Here is a 25,924-nt window from a genome sequence, read left to right as displayed (position 1 = left end):
TGTTAATGGCATTATTTCCCCTTGATTTAGATTTCTATATGCTCGAAGCAATGGACTGGATTAACTTTTTATTAATGACTTTTTTTTTTTGTTGTAATAGACCTGTAATCACAATAAAATGTTTGCAAAATAAATTTTTAATTTTTATTTTTAGAGTAGTTTTTTTCGTACTGCATATTTTATGATTTTGTGTAAGGATTGTAAGCCAGAAGATATCCAATCCATTTTACTTTACATTTGGAGTTATTCGCCCTTAGCTTCTTATTAGGCTTACAGAATTTCCTTTTTGTGAATAAGTAGACCTAAAATGACTGGATTTCACACGTAAAGAGTGTTGTTGCTTCATACCTTTTATACCTAGATGCTAGACCTGTGTGAAACTTTAGAAATATCGGTTGATTAAATATATAGATCTAATAATTTATTTAGACTTTATGCGAAAATGCCTTTTGGCATTAAACCTATTTGTAGTTCTTGTAAGATAACGTCTTCTCCTATTTGGAGAAAAGGCACAAAAGGTGAAGTGTACTGTAATTCTTGCGGACTTAAACAGTTGAATGGTGTTTCTTTAGTTAACAATTCAAGTTCTAAATCAGACAGTGCTACAAATGGTGTAACAAAAGCTAGCAATGGCTCATCGGCAGGCTCAGGGTCAAATAACAATGTTCCTGTCTTAAGGAAAAGTTTAAGAATTAAACCTACAAAGAAAACTGCACTGTCTTCTACTAAAAACTTATCAACCAAAGGAAAAGGACGTCGCATTTTATTTAAGAAGAATGTAAGTCTCTTTTTTTCTCTATATTTAAATCTGTACCCTAATTACTTTATATTTCTCAAATATATTAAATGCCATTCCTTAAACTTAAAGCCTTACATTACAAGTAACAATAGATTCTAGACCCCATGCCCATGGGGATACTATTTTTGTGGTTGCCTTTCAAAAGCCCTGCATTATGTGCCTACTTAACCAATATGGACATAGAATGAAGAAATAAAAAATGAAGAGTGTCCTTAACCACAAAATTGAAGCTGCAAGGAATATTACTAGAAAAAAGATAACAGAAAAAGCTGTGAAGACATTAGGCAACAGCAACCATTTATTATAATTCAATTTTCATTTTATCACATCTAATCTGTGTTTGAAGTGTGATAATCTTTTGGTAAAGTGCTTGGCTTCCAAACCTTGGGAACTCTGTTCAAATGACTTTTGAATTTCATGATTTGTTAATGACATCCCTGAGTCCCCACCTTACTCTAATGAGTACCTGAAATTAGTTTGAGAAGATAAATGCAGTTGAGCATTGTGCTAGCTTCATGACACCCTTGTTAACCTTCAGCCATAGAAACAGATGACCTTTGTAAACATCATAAATCTGTCTTATAATTTGCAAGGTCTGAAGGGGTGTAGACTTATAATTGTAAACACTGTGTTAGACATTGACAAAACTTAATGTGAAAAATAATAGCTTTTTAGGCCTAAATAACTTAGAATAAAACATTCAGGGATCAGAAACAAGCTAATGCTATGATTTCTTTTTTTTTTTTTAAATCAACCCAGGAAATCATAGTTCAGTTTTACTTTATAAAATTTAAAAATGTAATTTTATAAGATATTTGAACATATTTTCAATGTCATAAAACACCTCACTAAAAATAATGTTGTACTTAGATCATTTGAGATTGAACTAATTGGTTTGATCTTTTTTTGTGATAAGGTTTACAATCTTTAGGTTAGAATATTTACAAAAGATTGCACTTTACAAGACTTCTCTCAATTCTTTGCCTGTTAGAAAATAAAATGCATCTACTCGCATATGATCTACTTATAAATCTTAGCAAATTTTGCCTTCAATGTGCCTACTTTTTATTTTGAAAAGCACAAAATGCATTTTTTCAGAAGGCCATTAGTAGATGTAACACTTATGAACATACTTTAAACACTAAGATATTATTGGAATTTATAAGTATTACGTTACAGTACATTAATATGAACTCCACAATAGGACGGTCCCAAGCCTGGCTCAGACTGGCTCAGAAAGGAGGAAGGTTGGGTGTAAGGCTAGCTACCCTACCCTGTAGAAAAAACACTAGCTACAGAAACAGTAATATTCAGAAGTCACTAACCTGGGAGAATATGGACCTCCAGCTGGAAGGTTTATGACTCATGTCGGTAAAAGCCAGAGTCATCTGGAAGCCGGCAGGTCAAGACCATCATATCTACCAGGACCACAACCACCATCGGCACATGGAACGTTCTGACCATCGTTCTGACCATGTATACATGAGACTGGAAAGACTGGCTGCAAGTGGCAGCTGAGATGAAAAGGTACAAGCTCACCATCTTAGGAATCAGTGAGTCATGAGCAAGAGATTACACACGCTCAGAGAGTAGCCCTGATGCTGTCTAAACAGGCTCAGAGAGCACTAATTGGATGGGAAGCACAAGGACCATGGATAACAGCCTCATTCCACACAGTGAAGAAGAGATTAACTTAGATATTGTCCAATGCTACGCTATCTTTTTCTGGTACAAATCTGAAATGATTCAGTTCCATCCATGATACTGTGTATATATATAATGTGATACACTATAGATATTTGTAGGGATATATATATATATGCATGTGTGAATGCAAGGATTTATGTGTATTTTTTTCTAAAAAGCAAATACTTTATAAAATACTAGTCACTAGGTGATTGATAATGTGCTTCTAAGCTCAGTTTATTTATTTCCAGATCTCGTACTTCACAAACAATTAGCAAGTCAATTAACACATTAATAGACTTTTAATTACAGCCTATCTCAAGCTGTGACCACCCCTCCCTCAGAGACTGATCCAAATCATACACATCTCATTTTATTATAGTTCTTACAGTCTGTTCCATTAAATTTCTGATAAGAAAGCAATTAATAATTTGTGTTACAAGGTTCCAACTTTATTTTTGGCCTAAAAATAGCCCAACAAAATAGGCCCTAGAATGAATAGCATGTTGAGAACTCCATTTTATCAAAGAATATTGCAATTAAGCACAAAATGCTAGACTGAATTATTGTGTTTAATCAAGTTTTTAAATCATCTAAACTAAGATTTATATAAGTGTGTTTTGTTATAAATACTCGAAGACAAAGCTTAATATAAAGGTAGAACATTTATAAAGATTTACTGCTGCTGGAATAAAAAAAAAAACTGTATAGAAAGGAAATAAATAATTATGAAATGGAAATCCTAAAGATCAAAACTGCAAAAGTCTCAAAATTTTGATACTCCTAGAAAAGTAAGATAGTAATGCTAAATACACATCAGTAATGTGCCATCTTCCAACATGATTTTGTTCCTTCATTTTTTTAAAGTAGCTCTCATTCTGCCCTACATCAATATTGTATAATCCCAATGTGGCATATCAGGCACTATCATCATCTTTCCTTTGTGTTCCTCATGGAACATAGGGCCTCAGAAAAAACAGGCCGTCTCTTGCTAGTTTTTAATGGCTTCCCAGCTCTTTCCTGTATATCAGGCACTATACCACAGTTAAATATTTCATTGTCACTGTATCCATAGCTTATTTGTCTACTTTCTGTCTGCAGCAACCTATGAAAGCTCCTGCAGCAGTTGCCACTGTAGTCACAGGAGAAAGTGTTTTCCATAAGGTATGCACATTTTTTGTTAACTTTGATTGTATTTACTTTTGATTTGAATGATCATAAAATGTAGGCCTTTATGTGAAGGTTTTAACATTCAAATGTCTCATTTTATTTTTCAGGATCAATATTATCAAATAGGGGATGTAGTCTCATTGGTGGACCATGATGGAGGGCTGTACTATGCTCAACTTCGGGGATTCCTCTCTGATCAGTATAATGAAAAAAGTGCTGTGATCACATGGTTGCTGCCCACTACAAATTCACCACCAAACAGATTTGATCCCAACTCTTTCATTTTAGGTAATCTAAAACTGCCAAACTTGCGTTCATTTTTTTAATGAGATTATCAAGAAAATACCACAAAGTATACTAAGTAGTCGCAATTGAACCAGTTAGGCTGATAGCTAGTGAAACCCTTGTGTTCCCATACTTGTATTGGGACTGAGCTCATCCAAGTCCCTTTAACTTACAGCACCATTTATTCTAAGCAGCTGGTTGTCTATCTTCCAAGTTCTTTTAATTTACAGCACCATTCATTCTAAGCTGCTGGTTGTCTATCTTCCAAGTTCTTTTAATTTACAGCACCATTCATTCTAAGCAGCTGGTTGTCTATCAACCTAATCATTTTAACTTACAGCACCATTCATTCTAAGCAGCTGGTTGTCTATCTTCCAAGTTCTTTTAATTTACAGCACCATTCATTCTAATCTGCTGGTTGTCTATCAACCTAATCCTTTTAACTTACAGCACCATTCATTCTAATCAGTTGGTTATCAATCTTCTCATCCTCATCACACACCAAAGTAAAGAAAAATGCATTTTTATCTTTGAATATTTGCTTCTTTCTTCCTTTTGTCAATATGTCACATTCATATAAACCTTAGAGCAGTTGAGAAGAAAAAAAAACAACCAAGCGTCTATGTTGCTTCTCACTTTGCTTGTTAATATAAACATCTTTAAAAGTTTACTTGGTCTAATTCAGTGTTTTCCAAACTGTGTCCTGCGGAACACAAGGCTTAAATGTTCCACAAACTACTGGAATAATTATCTAGTAGGCCACCACATAAATTAATCTCTCTAATAAGTATAAAAAATCCTTTAAAAAAAAACAAAGCTTGTCTAAGGGAAAGAGCTCCACACTTACAACTATATATCTCTCAGTAATGCAGAATTTATTTCCCTTATGCAATATTGAACAAAATAAATAATTACCAATAATCAATTGACTAATTGGTTATTTTTTTATTGATTCATAATTTGTTAGGTACAATAAATGATTGTTTGAAGTATAATCTTGATTCGAAAATGGGTGTGGAAGAAATAATGTGTTCAATTTATCAATTTACTAACATGTAGATTCACACAACACGCACTTGTGCAAGAGTGTTGTTCATTAATTTCTCATCCATTTTCAACGTAATCTCAATCCATATCCTTATTGAAAAAAATTAAAGTAATGAAGAAAAGTCCATATATAATTCTTTCTATGTGCTAATGAATTCTTGACACTGAGACCTCAGAGAGTTAGTGTGAACAGCACATACACATATTGTCAATACAGGAGCACCCCATAGGGCCATGACATGTTAACAAGGGAACTCTTTTTAATCTCCCTCAAAGACCCAAAGTTGTGGAAGGGGCATTCACTTTTAAAATATTTAGAGTTATCTTTGCTCCTACCAAACTGTTTCATAAATTATCCTGAATTAAATTGTCATTGAAAGAATTTTTTGTTGTTTTCAGGCCCAGAAGAAGACTTACCTCGGAAGTTAGATTTCATGGAGTTTGTGTGTCACGCCCCGTCAGACTATTTCAGATCTCGAGATTCTCCATATAAAACATTTGACCCCGAACCTAAACTTTGTTACATCTGGACCTCTATAGGCCCTCGCATCACAACAGTGCCCTCGATAGATGAAATATTTGGTGTCAGTGATGTAGGGTCATTAGACAGTAGTAGTGTCAGACTGAAAGCTGAAAAAGATAAATTGAAAGACCGTCCTGGCTATCGGGAGAAAGACAGATTAGAGAAACGTGCAATCAAAGTGGAATCAGACGAATAAGTCTGTGACTGCCATAGGATACTATTAAGACATTTGATGTGTGTAGGCATGATCTACATCCATCAAACCATCGTGTGACTACTGTACATACCACATGACAGCTCTATATACACTGTGAATATAATATACATCACTCCACAAAGAACAAAATCTAAACCACACTTTTAACCTGTTTTGCTTTGTGAGACTTTTCATTTGACATTCATCATTGTTAAATGCATTGTTACCTTCAAAACTGTAAATCAGTGAATGTTATATTCTCTCTTACCAGCAAGTGTTCATCCAGCCACTTGTAAGGTATGTTTAAATATACACTGCTATGGTGATCATGGGACCTATTTATTTAGGTTACATAGGAAATTTTCTACTACTGTTTTTAATCATTAAAATATTATTATGATTTTAGATTTTATTTTTATCAGATCATCAATCTCAATGTGGTCTAATTGCTGTATAGGTCAAAGGAAATATTTTTAACACTGCAAAGTTTATTGAAGGAAAATAAATATTGGTTTGCAAACAAAAATAAAGTTTACATTTTTAAAATCATTTATTTCTATTGTGTTTTACTGTTGTAACAATTGTTATTTCTTGTGTGTGTAGCACATCCCCCTGCTTCTAGTCTCTCTAGTCCATTCTCTTTTTAGTGTAATGTGGGGGTAAGGAATACTTAAGGGAAGGTTTCTGTGCCATGACTCAGTAAGATCTGGGCATGTTTTCAATTGTGACTAGAGATTAAAGCCGTCTCTCAGCCAAGCTGTCACACAGCCTACAATGTGTTTTCTAGGAATTCAAGTCTGTGGGGGGCTACCTCTTAGTTATTATCTCTCAATAGGTTCCGTACTACAAAATGAACATCTTCAGCTGTGTTTAGTGTTTAACACTTGACATATCTGTGTTTAGTGTCTAACACTTTACATATCTAGCTGTGTTTAGTGTTTAACACTTTGCTATTAGCTGTGTTTAGTGTTTAACACTTTATGTATCTAGCTGTGTTTAGTGTTTAACACTTTATGTATCTAGCTGTGTTTAGTGTTTAACACTTTACATATCTAGCTGTGTTTAGTGTTTAACACTATGTATCTAGCTGTGTTTAGTGTTTAACACTTTATGTATCTAGCTGTGTTTAGTGTTTAACACTTTGCTATTAGCTGTAACTATTTTTTTTAAGTAATTGTATAAGAGAATGAACTCGAGGACCAATCCAAAAGTGTTTGGCCATCAGTTACTTCAACATTTCTCCATATTCTGATGGAGTGATTCTAACTTGTTTTATGTAGTCATGATTTAACTCTCTCATAAAGTCTTGTGTACAGAACAGAAATGTAGAAGAATGTCAACTGTTTTTGTGACAACTTCTATCAAGTTTCAACTTTTCATATTGAATGATGCAGTTCATCCTACAAATCAGTGGACAGTAAATCAATGACACTATCTTGTAGTGGCCAGTAAGTCAATGACACTATCTTGTAGTGGCCAGTAAGTCAATGACACTATCTTGTAGTGGCCAGTTAGTCAATTACACTATCTTGTAATGGACAGTTGGTCAATTACACTATCTTGTAATGGACAGTTGGTCAATTACACTATTGTGTAGGCCACACTACACATTAAACCTGGCTTGAAAGTTTATTTTAATTTGGTGCCAGATATTTTGTATTGAAATGCTAGTTATCTGAGATTGACATTGCAGAATAGTAATACAGCAGAATGTCTAGCTCCTTTACAAGTTCTGATTAACTGGACTCTAAGAGATTAGCAGAATATCTTTTTTATTTGTATAGAGTGGAAGTGAATCTTATCAATTTTAACTGATTAAGCAAATAAAGTAATGAATGTAGTATGAAATTAAAATGATTCTTCTGTAATATAATCAGTTGAATCAGTAAACTAATGTACTTGGTTCTGGTGTTAAGTCTGTTATTGTTTAGTTCTACTTTAAGTCTTTCCCCAACACATGTACACTAGTTACTCCAAGAAAATTCATTTCAGACTGAGCTTTTACATTCTTTTATTATTGATAACATTGTAACACTCTTCAATCAACAAATGACATTTTTTTCAACAGTGTCCAAAATATTAAAACATCAATGTAAGTGCAGACAAACATGAACTATTTGCTTCTGCTCTACAAATGTTCACATACAAACCATTTGATATAGCAGACCCATCAGAATGTTTCTTTGAATAACTTCAACAATCTATATGACAAGAAACATTTATTTACAAAACAACACATTAAGGAAGAAGAAAAAAAAAGAAATTGCTTTTTAAAGTCAAGATAAAAAATAATTTTAGCTATGACATGGCAGTCTCACATTTCCAATACAATTATATTAATTATATATGTAATAGAATAGTCTTATATTTCTTATGTTGGTTTTTGCTATAAGACATAATGATAAACAATATGTTCATTTTTCAAAATACAACCCAATCTTCTTCTTCGTTCAACAACCCAATGAAATGATAATAATAAGGCAATGTCTTTGACTCCAAAGATTTGTAATAACTTGAACCCAAACCAAGTATTCTGGACATTTGATTCAAAACACACAAATGAATGACATGTATTTTACTTGGAAGAAGCATATATTTGAAAGAAGTACTAGTGACAATGAATGACATGTATTTTACTTTGAAGAAGCAAATATTTGAAAGATGTACTAGTGACAATGAATGACATGTATTTTACTTGGAAGAAGCAAATATTTGAAAGATGTACTAGTGACAATAAACAATGATGATCCACTTGTTCCCAACATTGAAAGATGACATTGAAAAAAAAAGGAAATTAAAATTGCTTGTGGACCTAGAAAGTTAATTTTTCATAAGTGTGTGAGAAATAACTGACCTGCTTTTGAGTTGGACACAATGGTGAACTGTTCCACTAACTACAGTGTTGGCTTTTTAGTGCTGAAGCCCATTACTAAAGTATTTCTCAAAGAAGCTTTGATTTGAAAGAGTTCCTCCTACTGTTTGCATTGTTCAAATGTTGGCAAAAATAATCTTCATAACTTTATTGTAAAAATCATTTCTTTGCATTTAGTGCTCTACCTTTTCAAACCAGTATTTGTATTCATCTGAGTTCAACTCATTGTCATTCTTTGGAGGTGTTCAAAATACTTTTTACTTGGATCAACTGTTCAAACTTTAAGTAATCTCAAGATTTTGACCATGGTAGATTTTTAAAATATCTAAACCATGTTTTTAAAATGACTTTTTTTCTTCTGGTATTTGTATAGCACTAAAAAAAAAACATGAAGACAATAAAATGGAACTCAAAGGTATTAAATAAAACAAAACTCAAAGGTATTAAATAAAACAAACCTCTAAGGTTAGCTTCATAACATTTCTACAATGTATTTCATTCTTTAGTGAAGAGGAAGTACCAGTTGTTGTTTCAATGATGCTGTCAAAGTTTAAATAGCTTGAACTACTCAAATGTGACAAAGTTTAAATAGCTTGAACTACTCAAATGTGACAAAATTATAATGAAGGTATATTGATGGAAGTGATTAATATTTTAAAGTGCACCTATACCAATAGAAATGTTTCAATACAAATTATAATTATAGTGCAAATCCAGGTCATAGTGCATTGTTTACATTTGGATTTACACTGCACAAAGTCAATCCCTCTAGCAACTTTTACAATTTCTAATGAAGCCTGTTAGTTGTAGCCAAGAATAATTAATCATGAAATGGTGGCAAATTGTATACAAGCATTACTAAAACAGAATTAAAAAAAAAAGGGGGGGATGTTAATTCTTTAAAACCATGGATTAAATTTTAAACATTGACGTTGTTCCATTCTGTTCTACTTGAAGACACTCTCAAATAGCATGTGCAGCATTTTAAAACATTTTCTTGTGTGTTTCTAAAGTGTTTCCTCTCATAGAATATTACAACTTGAAGAGAATCAACTAAAGTCTAGAGGAATGTCTAAGAAGAGGATTACAGGAAACTGAAAGGCAACAGTACATATATATTTATACAAGAAAATGAACTATTTTGGGCAATGAAATTATTGTCTGCTATCTGAATGCAACAGTTGGCAGCTAACATTAGTGCAGTAGGAATACATTAGTAATGTAGGAATAAATATTCAAAGACACACTTTAAACATTTGTTGTTGCTTAAAGCACTAATGTCAATAGATATTAACTGGCGCATCTCACCAGCCCTAATAATAAATAGTTAAAACACACACAGAATTCATGCAACTCTGATTATCTAGGTCATGCAGACACATCTCATGATGGGCAAAAACATGCACAGAGTTCTCATCAAGTAACCTTCAACTTTCTGCTAGTCTATTGATTTGAACATCACTTTGAAATATTTACATGAATGCATTTTCATTTCTATAATTTCACTCTGAGATTCAGGAATTTCGATCAGTTTCATGCTGAGTTGTACCTGCAACCTCAAAAGGTTTTCTACCACCAGATAATAAGTAAGGAGGTGGCAGGTCACCTGGTTTGGAGAGGGGCAATGGTTGGATCATGTCTGTATTTTTTGGGACGTTGACAGATAGCTGGCCCTCCTCTGCCAGCCTCTTCCTTCGTACTATGAAAAAATACTTGAGAGACTCATAGGAACTGATCATGATGGCACAACTTGGGGCTACTTTCAAAAGTCTGGGGATCAAACCTGAAATGAAAATAGATGTTCTCTTTTCTGAATGAACCCTTGTACATGATACTAAGACATTTTTTAAAGACTTAAACAATGTTAATAACAAAATATAAATATATACAGAGATGCCTACATGCTAAAATGGAAATGTGTATTTTGAGGGGCAAATGTGTATTTTCCTAAATATAAAAAAAAATATGAGGGAAAGACTAAAATCATTTAAGCACAAAACATACATGAAATGCAACAATCCTAAAAATAAACACAATATAAGTTATATAAGACATCCTGTACATTTGTCAAAATATTTACACTTTTCTAGAATATGTTAAAATGATTCCATTCTTGTCACTTGGTGATGATTTTATGATCAAAATGGTTCCATAATAGCATTAATAGAAAATTCATTTAAAAGAATGAGAATTATTTGTTAGAAGTGAAATTAGACTTAAACCAGATGTAATGGTTTGCTTGGCTGGATCAGTGACAATTTTATAAAAGTATTATTGTTTATATGGCAAATTCTTTACAAGGTATGTAGACACTGGAGATATTTTATCCCATTTTAAAAGATTTCAGATTTTCTTCTTTCAAACCATTTCTTACAGAATCAACATGAAAGCTTTGGCCTCCTCTTACTTACTTACTTAATCCTGTGTACCCCCAGGGGAGCATATGACCGCAACCACACCTCTCCACTAAACTCGGTTCTGAGCAGCTTTCTTCATCTGCTCCCATGTCATTCCAGTACCCTTAGCTTCACTGATGACCGACCTCTTCCAGGTTTGCTTGGGCCTGCCCACTTTTCTCTTTCCTTGTGGGTTCCAGTCAAGTGCCTGCCTTGCAACATTGGTAGCTGGTTTTCGCAGGGTGTGTCCTATCCAACTCCATTTTCATTTTGTGATGTCTTGGGCTATTGGCTTTTGTCTAGTTCTCTCCCACAAATCGATAGTAGTTATCTTTTCTGACCACCTAATTCTTAATATCCAGCATATCCATTTTAAAAGATTTCAGATTTTCTTCTTTCAAACCATTTCTTACAGAATCAACAATGAAAGCTTTGGCATCCTCTACAATCACTAAAAACAAATATTTGTAAGATTTTTATTCAGACAGATAATCCTAACTAGGGAGTGAACTTGTTTCTACTATAGAAGCTGTACTATTGAGGCTGCTGAATAGATAAACTCTCTAGCTGTTGTAAGATATTATTCTGGATTCTGAGGCTTGAAGTTGTTTTAGAAAACTGATGTGTTGAAGAATTCAAACATTTTTTTCTCCATAAGAAAAAAGTTTTTCTTTTGAAAACACACTGATCCTTGAATATTTCTGATTTCGTTCTTTGAATTTATATTTTCAAAAGTAATGGAACATAGTTATGCCATAAGTGACTCTAACTTGCTAAGATAGAGATTAAGCTCACCCACCATTTCTGCCAATAAAACCTCTGCACTTCTCACTTTCATCTCAAAAGAACTCTCTCCTGAATTTGGTGGTTTACAAAAAATCAAATCTATATCTACAGGCAGCTTCATTAACAGTTGCTTAGTTTTAATGTGCACGGGCTTTTTAAAGGTATTTGAACAATAACAGGGAATCTAACGGTCCTGAATGTGAAATACTAGATCTAGATCTATCTAAAATTAGAACAGCCAATTTTTCCCCTTTTTTTTTAAATTTTAGATTCGATAAAAGATAACAAAAGGAGATCAATAGATCCTAGAGTCCTAGAGCTACTAGACCTAGTCAGTAATATAAATCTATAATTAGATCTACTTTGAATTTTGATCTACATTATTTCTAGATCTAAAATCTAAGTCTAGTACACACCTGGTCACATCTAGAATCTAGACTAGATTAGTAGATCTAGACTGAATCTAGATCTATTTAGATATTAATTCTAGATACAGAATTGTGTAAATTTGTGGTGCTTGACATCATAAAACACAATACTACATCAATAAAAAAACAATGAATTAGAACTAAACAATCAATTAATTCCCAATCAGTTTGAAAACTTAAAATAATCTGACACTTTGAAAGGAACTCTGCTTTATTTGTACCTAAGATGAACTCCAATTGGTAGCAAGGCTTTATTTGCACCAGCAAGATCTAGAGTCTAGTAAGTATTTTAAATTTTCACGTGTTAGCAGGCAAAAAAACTAAAGATACAATCCTGTAGTACATATAATAAGACAAGTCCATTTTGAGGTTTTGACGCACCGATCTACATTTTATATATGATAAACTACAACTTGTTTGTTTATTTGCTTTTGCTGCAGAAATACGTAATTTTAGATGATAAACAATACTCTTGTATTTCTGTGTTCAATATGCAAGATGCATACTTTAGGCAACTTGTATGATATATATATATATATATATATATATATATATATATATATATATATATATATATATATAAGTAAAGTTCTTTAAACTTGGTACTAAATTAAATAAATATACCATGACAACAAATGTACTAAGAAATTAATGACCACTAATGTTCAGTACTAAGAAATTCTTGACTACAAATGAACTAAGAAAACAATAATCACATGTAATTAAGTCAGATACAAAACAAACCTGTGTAAAGAGCACGAAAACCTTCACCGGAATAAATTTTATGAATAATCTTCCAGGTAGACCTTGTCTCAGATTTTTTACCTGGAACAAAAATTAACAAAAAGTGATTAGGAAATTTTCAAATAAGTATGTGATCTTAAGTTAAAAGTATAGCAATAATAGAATCATTGTCAGACACATTAAAATTTTATATGTATACCTAACAATACTGTTTCTCCTAGCTCAATCTGTCGACGCGTTTTGATTACGTCAAATGGAAGTGTAATGACAGCTGCAATCTAGGTCATAAGAAGAAAATAGAATACTTAAATGTAGTAACACACTTGCAACATCAGCCAAAAAGTGTAAAGAAAAGTTGACTTTCCAGTTCGAAAATTCCTTAACATACCCTAAGAAATGAAAGGTAACTCTTTAAAAAAAAAAGGTCTAACAGTCATATATAAATTAAAAACTAAAAAATAGATCTATATGTTTAGGTTAAAAAAAAATTTTAAATACTTTTGGAATATAAAAAAGCCTTAAAAATACTCAATTTCCTAGGAGGGAGCTTATATACTGAAGTATTTCTCAGGAAAAAAAAGCTATACACATTCGATTTTCACTAAAAAAAATAGTCACCATGCTCTCACTCTGGCTTTATACCAGACATGATGAGCTCTTCTTACAGGAAAGTTTTAAATAACTACTGCTAGCATCCCAACACATTCTAAAATTAGGACTCATATCAATAATGCATCCCACCACAGTATGGGCTAGCTATTGCAGGGGTGGGCAAATTACGGCCCGCGGGCCACATGCGGCCCGCCGATGTGTTTTATGCGGCCCGCCGACACCTACAGAAATCAGGTGTACCCACAGTATATAGATATAAAAATGCAAATATTTTTTAAAAATATCTATATAAATTATTGAAACATTTTTTTATAAAAAAGATTTAAGTAAACGAAGATTATTCTTATTGGCTATGCATCAATACACTCAATTCAAGACACAATGTCTGAGTGTTGGGTAGACTTGGAACAAGATAGGAAGTGTAACAACTGATGGAGCTCGATCTTTGACTGAGAACCATAAACTTGAGACAGGAAAGTTTGCACAAAGCTGCATATAATTTAATCATTAACTTCTTCAGAGAATAATCAAAATGTAACTTACTAGATCTAGGGGAGTTAACCATGGGTAGTTCTGATTTAAGATTAAATAATCAAATGTATCCGCTAGCTTAGCATGGGTAAGGCAAAGGAGAAGAATATAAAATCTCAAGGATGAAATTGTTATGTTACTTGAAGGACCTAGACTGTGACTTTGTTACCAATATTTCTAATGAAGAGTGGAAGACAAAATTTCATGTTTTTACAATCCACATCGCAATTGATTGTTTACATATGAAATTTAAATGCATGTTAAATCTTTTCAAACAAGGCTTTCCCATTTCTACAGGCAAGCAAAAAAAAATAGTTTTTTGTTATTTTCCTTTGCTGAAAGGTGAAATTATCTTTAGTGAAATGATTAAGAAGTACAACACTTATTAAGAGAAGCTGATTCAGCTCCAGAGGACATAACTCCAAGCAAAGAGAAGTTCCAGTCAGCACTACTACGGGAGTCTTATGGGTGCCAGAAGCTGTATTTCCACACTTAAAAAAACTTTGCTGCTGTTCACACTATTTGGGTACACATACATTAGTTCTTCTTCTTCGTTTTCATTTTACATGTTGAAGGGTTCAGCTCAGTAATCGTATATCTGAGATGAACCGCGTAGTGGTTTGCAGATCAGGCATTTCTTTGAATAGTCTTTGGAGAGTCTTGTTCGGGTCCCACCATTGAAGGACATGGTCAGCATTCTATAGTGATGCTCCAGAAGGGCAGGCTTCGCTTGTCTCGACATTTAACTTCCGGAACATAAATTGTCTCATTCAGTGAGCAAGCATTTTTTGTGGAAACTAAGCAAGTATTATCACTGGTCAATGTTGACTGACTGTAATTTGACAGCAGTCACACACAGGGGCAACAACTAGAAAGATAGTTTCACAGTTAAGAAACATTATGCACGAGTGTAAGAAGTAAAATACTGCACATTAAGTACAACCGTATATTTGTGGGGATATCGTGAAATAAACATTTTTAAAATCGTAATACAGTGTATATATGAATTAAAAGACATTCTACACTGCAAGCTTATCTTTCTAAGATATATATATATATATATATATATATATATATATATATATATATATATATATATGCTGCCCGCCATTCACAAACTTTTTTTAATGCGGCCCTCGATACAGAAATGTTGCCCACCCCTGGGCTATTGGATTAAGGATTGTTTTAAAATAGTTTACAAAGAACATGCACCATTCAATGATGCAAATTAATCTTTTGAAACAAAAAAAAAAAGTTAACAAAACTGCTCTATCAGTTAAAACTTAATTAAGTTCCATGTAAAAAGTTCTTACAGAGCCTGAAGCAGCTCCACACATGAAGGATTCAACAAAAGATAGAGTTGGATCAGACCGTGGCCAAGTGTAAATGATATAGGCCTTAAGAGCTTCATAGTTGGACCAGTAGAGAGCTGAAACATAATCAAAAGACATTTAAAAAAAAATTACTTCCAATGAAAATAAACAAAAGCTTCTATAAGCACAGTTTAAGGGGTAGACTATACAAGCATCTCTCACAATTTCATAGTGCTAGTTTTAGAGGTCAATAAGATTTTTTAAATCTGAAATCAGAAAACAGTTTAAAGACACATTTGCTTTAACAGCAGCCATTACCTGAAAAGGGGACATCTCTCAACAATGTAGGCCCCAAGCCACGCCATAAAGACAAAATTCCATCCACTCTAACAGAGTCAACAACAGATTTCCAAACTTGTGTGTATGTGAAACGTGTGGACTGCATTTTGGTGCGAATCAATTCTATAGGGCTGATCAGAGTGGCTGCCCAGACTGAAGATGACATTCATAACATTATCACAAAATTGCTGAAACATCTACATCAGATAAAGACAAACTCAACTTTTCAGTACGGGCCTCACTTAGTTGTAAAAAAAGTTTATTTCATTCTTGACAAAATAAATGTTAATTGACATCTTTATATGTTTAATTAGACACATTTAAAATGAAATATATTCAATGGTATAACTGTGAAATACTAAAATAGTGTAGTTAGCTAATTTACCTAAGTAAAAAAAATAATAATAAATTGAAATCAATTCTTAGGCAGTTATATAATAAGGATTAAAGTAAACATTTTTCATTCAGATTTTCCTCAAAAGCAAGTCAGACTTTATAGCTCATTTTCTAGACTTTCATTCCCTTGGGAATACTCCAATCATAATGTACTTAGTTTCCAATATGTAATTCCAGAAATATGAAACTGTCAAATAGTTTCCTAAAATTAGCATAGAGTATTTGTAAGGTGAGATTATCAATGTGTATGTTACATATTGCAAATAAAATACTGATAGGACAGTCACACACACATTTTTTTTTTATTATTTATATGCTATTAATACAAAGTATTTAGAGGCATAATGGATTCTTCTTTCCATACCTCTGGCAGTGGCACCAGCAGCCAAAGGCTTCCACCTGTCAGTGTGGACATTACTGTCATATCTCAAACATTGTTTCAATTGTTCATAGCAGGTGAAATAGACTACAGTGGCAGGCAAAGCCATCACTCTAAAATTGGAAAATTGAAACATTGCTAGTTAAGTTTTTTGGCTATTCTATTCCTAAATGATAACAAGATAGAAGACATTAAAAAAAAAAACACTGTTAGAAAAATATTATGACTAGAATATCTTATTATGGTTATAATGTCTTCTTACTTAATGAGATTATAAATGTTAGCTTAAAATGTATGGGTTGCTTTGATAAATTGTCAGAAACTGATTCAACTGCTGTTTCTGTCATACAAATATTATGAATAACACAATAAATATCCTAATCTATATTTCTGCTAAATCCCCTAAATTTAATTCCCCAGCATTACTATTGTTCAATGATTCATGTTCTTATCAAAGCATCAGGTCTGACCCATAAAAAAAAAGGATTATTTCACAAATTCAAAAAGTAATGAATAAACAAAATGAAAATAATTGTTAACCCAATTCAATTCAAGTAGTTAGTAAACCAAAAAAGCAATTCTTGAAACAAATGAGCCATAGAACCATCATAGTATTTCTGACACGTGGTAGTGGAGGTCAGGATGTGACTTTCAAGGTAAGCAAAGTTTTCAGTAATATGATCAAGACAAAGAGTCTACATTGCAGTATTGTATATTATTATATATATCTGTCAAATCAATGCTTCTCAAACTGTGGTCCACATACCTGAGACGACTGTAGGGGGTCCAAAGAAAATTGAAAACTGTATACAATTAAAATTATTTCTTCGCTATAAAACCAGTTTATCTGACCAGATAATTTGAATAATAATCAGCTCACCCTCAATACTGTGTATTACATACTAGATCTATTTAATGACAATCTAAACCAAAGATTTGAAGACATTCTTCATTTGGATATTCCCAACCGGGTATCATGCCCTTTTGCGGGAAGAGAAACTTAGATCCCAGTCACAGATGAATCCATTCAAATAGAGGTGTAGCTTATTGAAATATCCAAAAATAAGGAACTTCAAACCAATGTTTGAACAAGGATACCTGTGGTGATTATGTTTGTATATAGGATTGTAAACAGCAGTTGATACAACCTGGGTTATAAGATTCAAGGAATTCTATGTTCATTTATTATTTTTACTATTTTTTTCATTGGTCCATTGGTTGGGACAGAGTGACGGTGCTTGAGTTTTGTTATTGTTGTTGTTAGAGGCCTGAGTTATGGAGCCTAGTCGTATGATGTGAGTCAGTTTTATAATTATGTATATATTCATTTAGTTAACGTTTGGTGCGCTGTCATCAGATACAGAGACCCGAATGACTTTTATTAAAGTTATATTTTTTGTTGTTAATTCATCTCTGGCGTCTCTTTCAGTTATTGAAAGAAGTACTAGTACGTTATTTGTCAAGTACAATTAAACTATAATCCTAGTAAGGAATTCACAACAATACCACAAAGTCTGGTTACAAAGCAAATTACAATATTATATCCTGCATTGTAGACTGTAGAGAAGTTTTTCACTGCTTTCCCATCTTCTTCTTTGGTAGAATGTAGATTCAGTGCTGTAATTAACCTCAACAAGAAACTAACATAGAAATTCATGCTTGAGGAGATTTGCTGCTGCTATTTACAAATATTGAGCTGGACGTAATCTAAAGTCATAAAATTTCATCATGTTCACCCAAGTCATTTTTTTATAAATTTTAAACATATGTTACTATTTCAATTAAAAACTCCTTTAACAAAATGTTTTTTTTTACATTTGAAATATAAATAATATGCATTTATGTAGCCTTCTCACTTCTGACTATTTAAAGGGTAAACAAGTTTCAGAACCTCTGTGTCCAAACATCAATGTATCCCACAGAAAACTGAAGTAATGCAACAAGAAGTCATAGTTTAATTGAGAATAACACTTGTCAACAGTCAACAAGGAAAATTTCCAACGGAGGTGTTTTTGATACTAAAGTGCTTCTAGGTTCTATTAAACATTGCACAGTTTATTGTTAATAAATTTGGGAAAGTTACTAAAACATTAGTAAAAGTAATTTCTAGCTAAAAAAAATAAAAAATAATTCAAACTAGATATTTCTTAAATATGACTATGAGATGTTCAAACTACAAAAAAAATTGAAAAAATTAATTCATGCTTTTATGCAGTACTATACAAATTTTTCTATTAAGCAAGTATTTGCCAACAACTTCAATGTCCCATTTTTATATGGAAATTTAGTTTTCTGCAAGTTCTTTTTCTTGAATAAATAAGTTGTAAAGTTTATTAATAGTAATATCTAAAAAAAAAATCTGTAGATTAGATTACGTTGTAAAATTGTCAGTATTTGAATAACTTACAGAGTAGGAGGAAGGCCACTCCAAAGGGAAGTAATTCCTTCATTTCTGGATATCTTTATCATAGCATCCTAAAAAAAACAACAAAAAAAACCCCACAATTCTAGAAATGTATAAGCATATAGACAAGTGATATGTGTAGGGGACAAAATAGAAAAAAGTAAGAGGAGAGATTTGGACATAAATAGATAAACCAAATAATGTCATGAAGGCTATATTGTAAGATCCCTGTTATCAATTAAATAATCAAAATTATTTCAAGTGTAACAGTTTTACAAAATTACAATATATCGTCAAATACACTTAGCTTTATATCACTTGCAAAAAGCTAGTTAATTATATTTTTCCGCCAGATATGAAAATCTTTATTCAAATTCAAAGAAGCAATTTTTATTTCAAAAATCTAATGTCAATATGACAGATAGGATAATTTTTAAATTAATTAACCCAGAAACACAATTATTACAGTTTTAAATGACATGAACATCTTTTATTTTTCTGATTGTCATTATCAACTTACAAATGTCCCATTGAAATGGCTAGGTCTCTTGTACCACTCAGAGGAATGAGTCAATCCATTCACACACGAACACAAATGATCCATCAGCCCATTACAATAAACAAAACAATGTCCTTTTGTGAAATTTGATGGCTTAGCTTGAGATTGAAGGCGGATTTTCACAACATCAAATGGAGTCACTATCAAAGTAAAATAGGGTTAAAAATATATTTAATTATAACTGGCATTTAGGCTTTGTAAGATGACTATAAACAAGAAAGCTACTCTATACTTTTATTTCTAAGGTGATGTCTGTTTTTATGTCTTGCAGCTTCAAAGGTGAATAAGTTATCAGTTTGTAAGACCGAATATAATGTGGTCTGCAAAACAACAAGCCATCTTTACTGCAATACTAAATCTAAGGAGACATTGGTCAGGCTTGGTGAGCACATGCAATACTAAATCTAAGGAGACTTTGGTCAGGTTTGGTGAGCACATGCAGTACTAAATCGTAGGAGACTTTGGTCAGGCTTGGTGAACACATGCAGTACTAAATCTAAGGAGACTTTGGTCAGGCTTGGTGAACACATGCAGTACTAAATCTAAGGAGACTTTGGTCAGGCTTGGTGAGCACATGCAATACTACATCTAAGGAGACTTTGGTCAGGCTTGGTGAACACATGCAGTACTACATCTAAGGAGACTTTGGTCAGGCTTGGTGAGCACATGCAATACTACATCTAAGGAGACATTGGTCAGGCTTGGTGAACACATGCAGTACTACATCTAAGGAGACTTTGGTCAGGCTTGGTGAGCACATGCAATACTACATCTAAGGAAACTTTGGTCAGGCTTGGTGAGCACATGCAATACTACATCTAAGGAGACTTTGGTCAGGCTTGGTGAGCACATGCAATACTACATCTAAGGAGACTTTGGTCAGGCTTGGTGAGCACATGCAATACTACATCTAAGGAGACTTTGGTCAGGCTTGGTGAGCACATGCAATACTACATCTAAGGAAACTTTGGTCAGGCTTGGTGAGCACATGCAATACTACATCTAAGGAGACTTTGGTCAGGCTTGGTGAGCACATGCAATACTAAATCTAAGGAGACATTGGTCAGGCTTGGTGAACACATGCAATACTACATCTAAGGAGACTTTGGTCAGGCTTGGTGAACACATGCAATACTAAATCTAAGGAGACTTTGGTCAGGCTTGGTGAGCACATGCAATACTAAATCTAAGGAGACTTTGGTCAGGCTTGGTGAACACATGCAATACTACATCTAAGGAGACTTTGGTCAGCTTTGATGAGCACATGCAATACTACATCTAAGGAGACTTTGGTCAGGCTTGGTGAGCACATGCAGTACTAAATCTAAGGAGACTTTGGTCAGGCTTGGTGAGCACATGCAGTACTAAATCGTAGGAGACATTGGTCAGGCTTGGTGAACACATGCAATACTACATCTAAGGAGACTTTGGTCAGGCTTGATGAGCACATGCAATACTACATCTAAGGAGACATTGGTCAGGCTTGGTGAACACATGCAATACTACATCTAAGGAGACTTTGGTCAGGCTTGGTGAGCACATGCAATACTACATCTAAGGAGACATTGGTCAGGCTTGGTGAGCACATGCAATACTACATCTAAGGAAACTTTGGTCAGGCTTGGTGAGCACATGCAATACTACATCTAAGGAGACTTTGGTCAGGCTTGGTGAGCACATGCAATACTACATCTAAGGAGACTTTGGTCAGGCTTGGTGAGCACATGCAATACTACATCTAAGGAGACTTTGGTCAGGCTTGGTGAGCACATGCAATACTACATCTAAGGAGACTTTGGTCAGGCTTGGTGAGCACATGCAATACTACATCTAAGGAGACTTTGGTCAGGCTTGGTGAGCACATGCAATACTACATCTAAGGAGACTTTGGTCAGGCTTGGTGAGCACATGCAATACTACATCTAAGGAGACTTTGGTCAGGCTTGGTGAGCACATGCAATACTACATCTAAGGAGACTTTGGTCAGGCTTGGTGAACACATGCAATACTACATCTAAGGAGACTTTGGTCAGGCTTGATGAGCACATGCAATACTACATCTAAGGAGACTTTGGTCATGCTTGGTGAACACATGCAATACTACATCTCAAAGACATTGGTAAAATTAATCAAACTGGATCATTCCAATAGTAAAATTATTTGAAATGAGCCCTATAACTGTCTTGTTTACATTGTTCTTGTCTTAGCAAATACACAGGAAAAAAAACAATGACCCCCCCCCCAAACCCAACTATATTTTACTATAATCAGCTCAAGATAAAGGTCAAGCTTAAATTACTAGCCAGAGAAAGAAGTAAAGTATTATCATACTTAGCAGTGATGTCATCAAAGCACCGGTACAAGAAGATAACATTTGTTCTGTTGGTGATATTATTATAGTGTTGTTAGGATGCTTGTCAACAGCATCCCCTGTAGTCAAAAACCTCATTTTGAAGAAATAGACTCACTTCTCAAGAAATATACTCACTTCTCAAGCCATTGCCCCTAAATGAAAAAAAAAAGAAATTAACAATGATAATAACCTAAAATAATTATAGGTAGGTCTAAAAAAAAATGTCTTCTGACATAGACAGGTTAATGCCCTAGAAAAAAGAAGATAATTTATAGAATGCCAAATAAAATTCTTGAGTAGCACTTCAAGATGCAATTATGTTTTGGTTTTCATCAATAATCTTTATCAAAACAATCAACAGAGATGGAAACCAATGAATTCATGATACAAATGGTGGTATTTATATAATAAATAATTTTAATTAATTTATTCCATACACTCCAAGGCTAAATTTTCAGAGAGTAAATACAAAGATATATTACAATTACAAATATAATATATCAATGCAAGGACATGACTCACTCACCACTAACCTATCACTAAATTTGCCACTTGCAGTGGACGAAAAAATAATAAAATCGAACCTGTTATTACGTACAATGTACATAAACTAAACCATTTTCATGATTAAAACTGCAGCTATTAAATTTACCCAAAACGATTATTTATTTGCAATTTCAAACTAGTATGTTTTTAAAAGCACAAGATTACACTTCCTTCCATTTTTAAGCACTATTTAAACTCTTTTTGTGTGTAAATTTCAATAGCACTAACTTGCTATTGTATTAAAACAATTTTTTTTTTTGTTAAACTAGGACAACTTCCATGTTTTTATAAAGCCAAAATTGACTGAATACATTTTCTGTGTGTAGAAATTTAAAAACAAAAAAATAGAGATACAGTATTATTTTGGGTTTTGAAGATGGAGGTAAAAAAAAAATGATAACAAAAGGGAAGCTGACCAAAAAGCAATATATAGAGCTTATGAAAAACTTTAATTAATATTGAATTTAAAAGCCTAAGAAAGTCAAAGGTTGCATTATATAGAATTATTTTTTTGGGGTGGTGAAAAGGGAGGGGGTAAGTGCAAAATGTGATACCAGAATTCTCAGTATGTGTCGATATAAGTGGGCCATTTTAATTCAATGTAACATACTATAATGCATGGGTCAAAATATTTTTTTTTATGGGAGCGTTAAAATAAGGTAAGGGGGGGGGGGGGTTAGACCAAAATATTATACGAGTGTTCAATGCAATGATAAAAAAGACCTCTGGCCAAAAAGCATCATAGAACCTTTCAAATATTTTGATGAAAAACTGAAGAATACTCAGAGATTGTATGTAAGAATGAGGCTGAGTAGTAAAGCACTTGGCATCCAAACCAAGGGATCCCGGGTTCAAATCCTCCTGATGACTATCATTTTTAATTTTGGGATCTTTATGGCACCATCCAGCTCTAATGGGTACCTGACATTGGTTGGGGAAAAGTAAATGAGGTTGGTCTTTGTGCTGGCCACATGATACCCTCGTTAACTGAGGGCCTTTACATCATAGCAAGGTCTGAAAGGAGAACTATTACTGTATGTAAGACTATTTTCTAAGTTGTATGGTGGTAAGAAATAAGTGATACCAGAAATCATATTCACTGGATAAAGTATATGTTTGGGGAGGGGGGGGGGGGGGGTGCGATATAAAGCAGGCCCTTCCAGTGTGATGTAACAAATACTAAAATCCATGTTTTTAAGGAGTGGAGGGGGGGGGGGGGGGGGAGAAGAATTAACAGTTTGGAAGGGTGTTTTGAAGCAGGCTGTTCCAATTAAATGTAACATATACTAATAGAAATCCTGGACAAAAGGGGGATTGTTGAAATGCAGGCAGTATTATTGAGAATGGAAAAAGAAAAAAAGGGGGTTTATGTGAGTTTTAGATTTGCAGCATGTAATAGGAAAAAAAGGCTCAGGCCTAAAAATATTAGGCATAATATAGCTCTATTTCAAGCTTTCCCAATATGCTGTGACCCTATCATTTATCTGGACCAGTTGGGAAAATGGAAGAAAATGGGGGGGGGGGGGGGGGGTTTTTTTACATAAAATCCATTAATCCATCCATCCATCCATCCCAGTGGCACTACAGCCCATGGAGGGCTCTGGCCTGCTTTAACACATCCTTCCATTCAGATCTCTCCTGGGCCTTTCGTCTCCACGCCCTAACCCCAAGCTGCTTCAGATCTGCTTCCACGTCATCTATCCATCGCATTCGGGGTCTGCCTTTGGGTCGCCTGCCTTTTGGTTTTTGCCTGTATACAATTTTCGCCCCTCTGTTGTCTGACATTCTTTCAAGGTGACCTGCCCAACGTAGTGTGTTTTTTTATTTCGTTCACTGTTGGTGGGTCTTCATATAATTGATATAACTCATGGTTAGTGCGTGTCCTCCACCCTGTTTCATCATGTATGGCACCATAGATTTTCCTAAGAATTTTTCTTTCCCAAGTGTTAAGTAAATTTTCAGATGTCTTCGTCAGTGTCCAGGTCTCACTTCCATACATTGCTGCTGGTCTTATTATGGTTTTGTATATTATTTTCTTGGTTTTCCTTGAAATAGTTTTGCTCTTAAGTAAATGGTGGGTGCTATAAAATGCCCTGTTGCCTGCTGCTATTCTTTCCTTTATTTCTGTTAGTAGGTCATTTTTGAAATTAATAGTACTTCCTAAATATTTGAAAGTTTGGACGTTTTCAAATTCGTGGTCTTTGATTTTGATAATCCATTAATACCTAGATCTATTACTTGTAAAAAATTTACTTAACCTAAATTTTCAGCCACTAATGAACCTAATAGCTCTAGTAAGGTGAAAAATTAAAACTTTTTCAATAATTTTGGCAATAACAGTTAAAGCATATATATGTGTAGATAACCCTAATCAAGAAAAATATAAGCCTACTATACTACCATTTTATTCTTTACAAGAGCCTTTACCATTATCCAAGCATGAGAGGTTTAAATTTGCAGCTTAGGTTAGTAAGATCATAGAGTTAAATAGATATAATCATCATTACTTAAGCCTTACTTAAAGTCCATCTGGACATCTAAAATGTACACAACCAAGCCCAAGGCAAGCTACTGAACTCAGCTCTATAGATCTATCTACTCAATGCTTAGTAAAGATCTAACTTTTGTAAAGCCCAACCTGTCCCTACTTCTTTTTGGAAGTAACCTCTGAATTTAAGTCATTAGTTAATATGCATGACTAAATCATACTAAATGCATAACGCGTAGGACGTAATCTGAATCATCTTCTTTTTTGAAGTAACGTCTGTATTATATAAGATAAGAAGATATATAAGATAAGACTTGATAAGATGACCAAGCAATTTTTCAAAATAATATTTAGAATTTAGATGGCAAATGAATTGCATCATTCTAACTCTAAACTGTATTATTTTCATTATGTCATAGTCATATATGATATAATAAAAAAAAAATTATAATTAGATCTATAATAATAATATATAATTATAAATATTATCATCCTCTTCAGTTTGAGTTACTGAATCTTAATAATTATAACTTATAGATTGAGATTTATGTGATTCTATCATTCAAATTCAATGGAACTAGACCACTAGACTAGAGACGAGAGACACTAGACTGAGTGAGTATCATTCATTCAATGTATTAGTCACGTTAGTGTATTAACTTAATAATAATAAGCTATTGTATCTCTCACTCTGTAGTCTGTAATCCCATTTTAATCTGTAATCTCAGACTCAGTATCAATAAAGTATCATAATTATTATTTATAAATTATAGATTATAATCTACTAACATTCATATAGTATAGTTATAGTTATAGACATAGACGAAGTATAAATAGATTAGATGAAAATAAAAGTAATAAAAATAATGGTGATAGAAATAATCTACCTAAAGATTTAAAAGATGTGCAGATAGGATATAGATCTACTTTCCAACATTTTATTGACCATTACGCGAAAGTTTAAAGAGCTACCGACGTTACCTAACCATTTTCACCAGACTGTAAACAAATCACGCATGGAGGACGGTGCACAGGTCACGAACCTCTTTTAGACCTTGACCCCTATTTTGTT

At 33.4% G+C, this 25,924-nt stretch overlaps 2 protein-coding genes across 3 annotated transcripts; one reads left to right on the top strand and one right to left on the bottom strand.

The window, feature by feature from the left end:
• Nucleotides 1-248: 248 nt before the first annotated feature.
• Nucleotides 249-6,255, top strand: LOC106051138 (GATA zinc finger domain-containing protein 1-like). Its single transcript, XM_013206274.2, has 4 exons — nucleotides 249-778; nucleotides 3,587-3,649; nucleotides 3,763-3,943; nucleotides 5,387-6,255. The coding sequence occupies exons 1-4, from the start codon at nucleotides 443-445 to the stop codon at nucleotides 5,704-5,706; spliced, it is 900 nt and encodes a 299-aa protein (XP_013061728.1). The 5' UTR covers nucleotides 249-442; the 3' UTR covers nucleotides 5,707-6,255.
• A 1,445-nt stretch (nucleotides 6,256-7,700) lies between these two features.
• Nucleotides 7,701-25,901, bottom strand: LOC106051134 (probable mitochondrial glutathione transporter SLC25A40). 2 transcript variants are annotated; one of them, XM_013206271.2, is made up of 10 exons: nucleotides 25,834-25,901; nucleotides 21,797-21,970; nucleotides 19,427-19,605; nucleotides 18,910-18,977; nucleotides 16,488-16,615; nucleotides 15,707-15,880; nucleotides 15,389-15,504; nucleotides 13,132-13,210; nucleotides 12,933-13,013; nucleotides 7,701-10,361 (listed from the first exon to the last, which is right to left on the bottom strand). In XM_013206271.2, exons 2-10 carry the CDS (start codon nucleotides 21,912-21,914, stop codon nucleotides 10,093-10,095), a joined length of 1,212 nt encoding a protein of 403 aa, XP_013061725.2. In that variant the 5' UTR covers nucleotides 21,915-21,970; nucleotides 25,834-25,901; the 3' UTR covers nucleotides 7,701-10,092. The 2 variants fall into 2 exon arrangements, with proteins under 2 accessions (XP_013061725.2, XP_013061724.2); XM_013206270.2 differs by having other exon boundaries at nucleotides 25,740-25,886.
• Nucleotides 25,902-25,924: the final 23 nt, after the last annotated feature.

Source organism: Biomphalaria glabrata, chromosome 11 (assembly GCF_947242115.1).
Source record: "Biomphalaria glabrata chromosome 11, xgBioGlab47.1, whole genome shotgun sequence".
In the NCBI taxonomy this organism is placed as follows: domain Eukaryota; kingdom Metazoa; phylum Mollusca; class Gastropoda; family Planorbidae; genus Biomphalaria; species Biomphalaria glabrata.
Note: the sequence above shows the minus strand (reverse complement) of the source record. Positions and strands in the feature narration are given on the sequence as shown.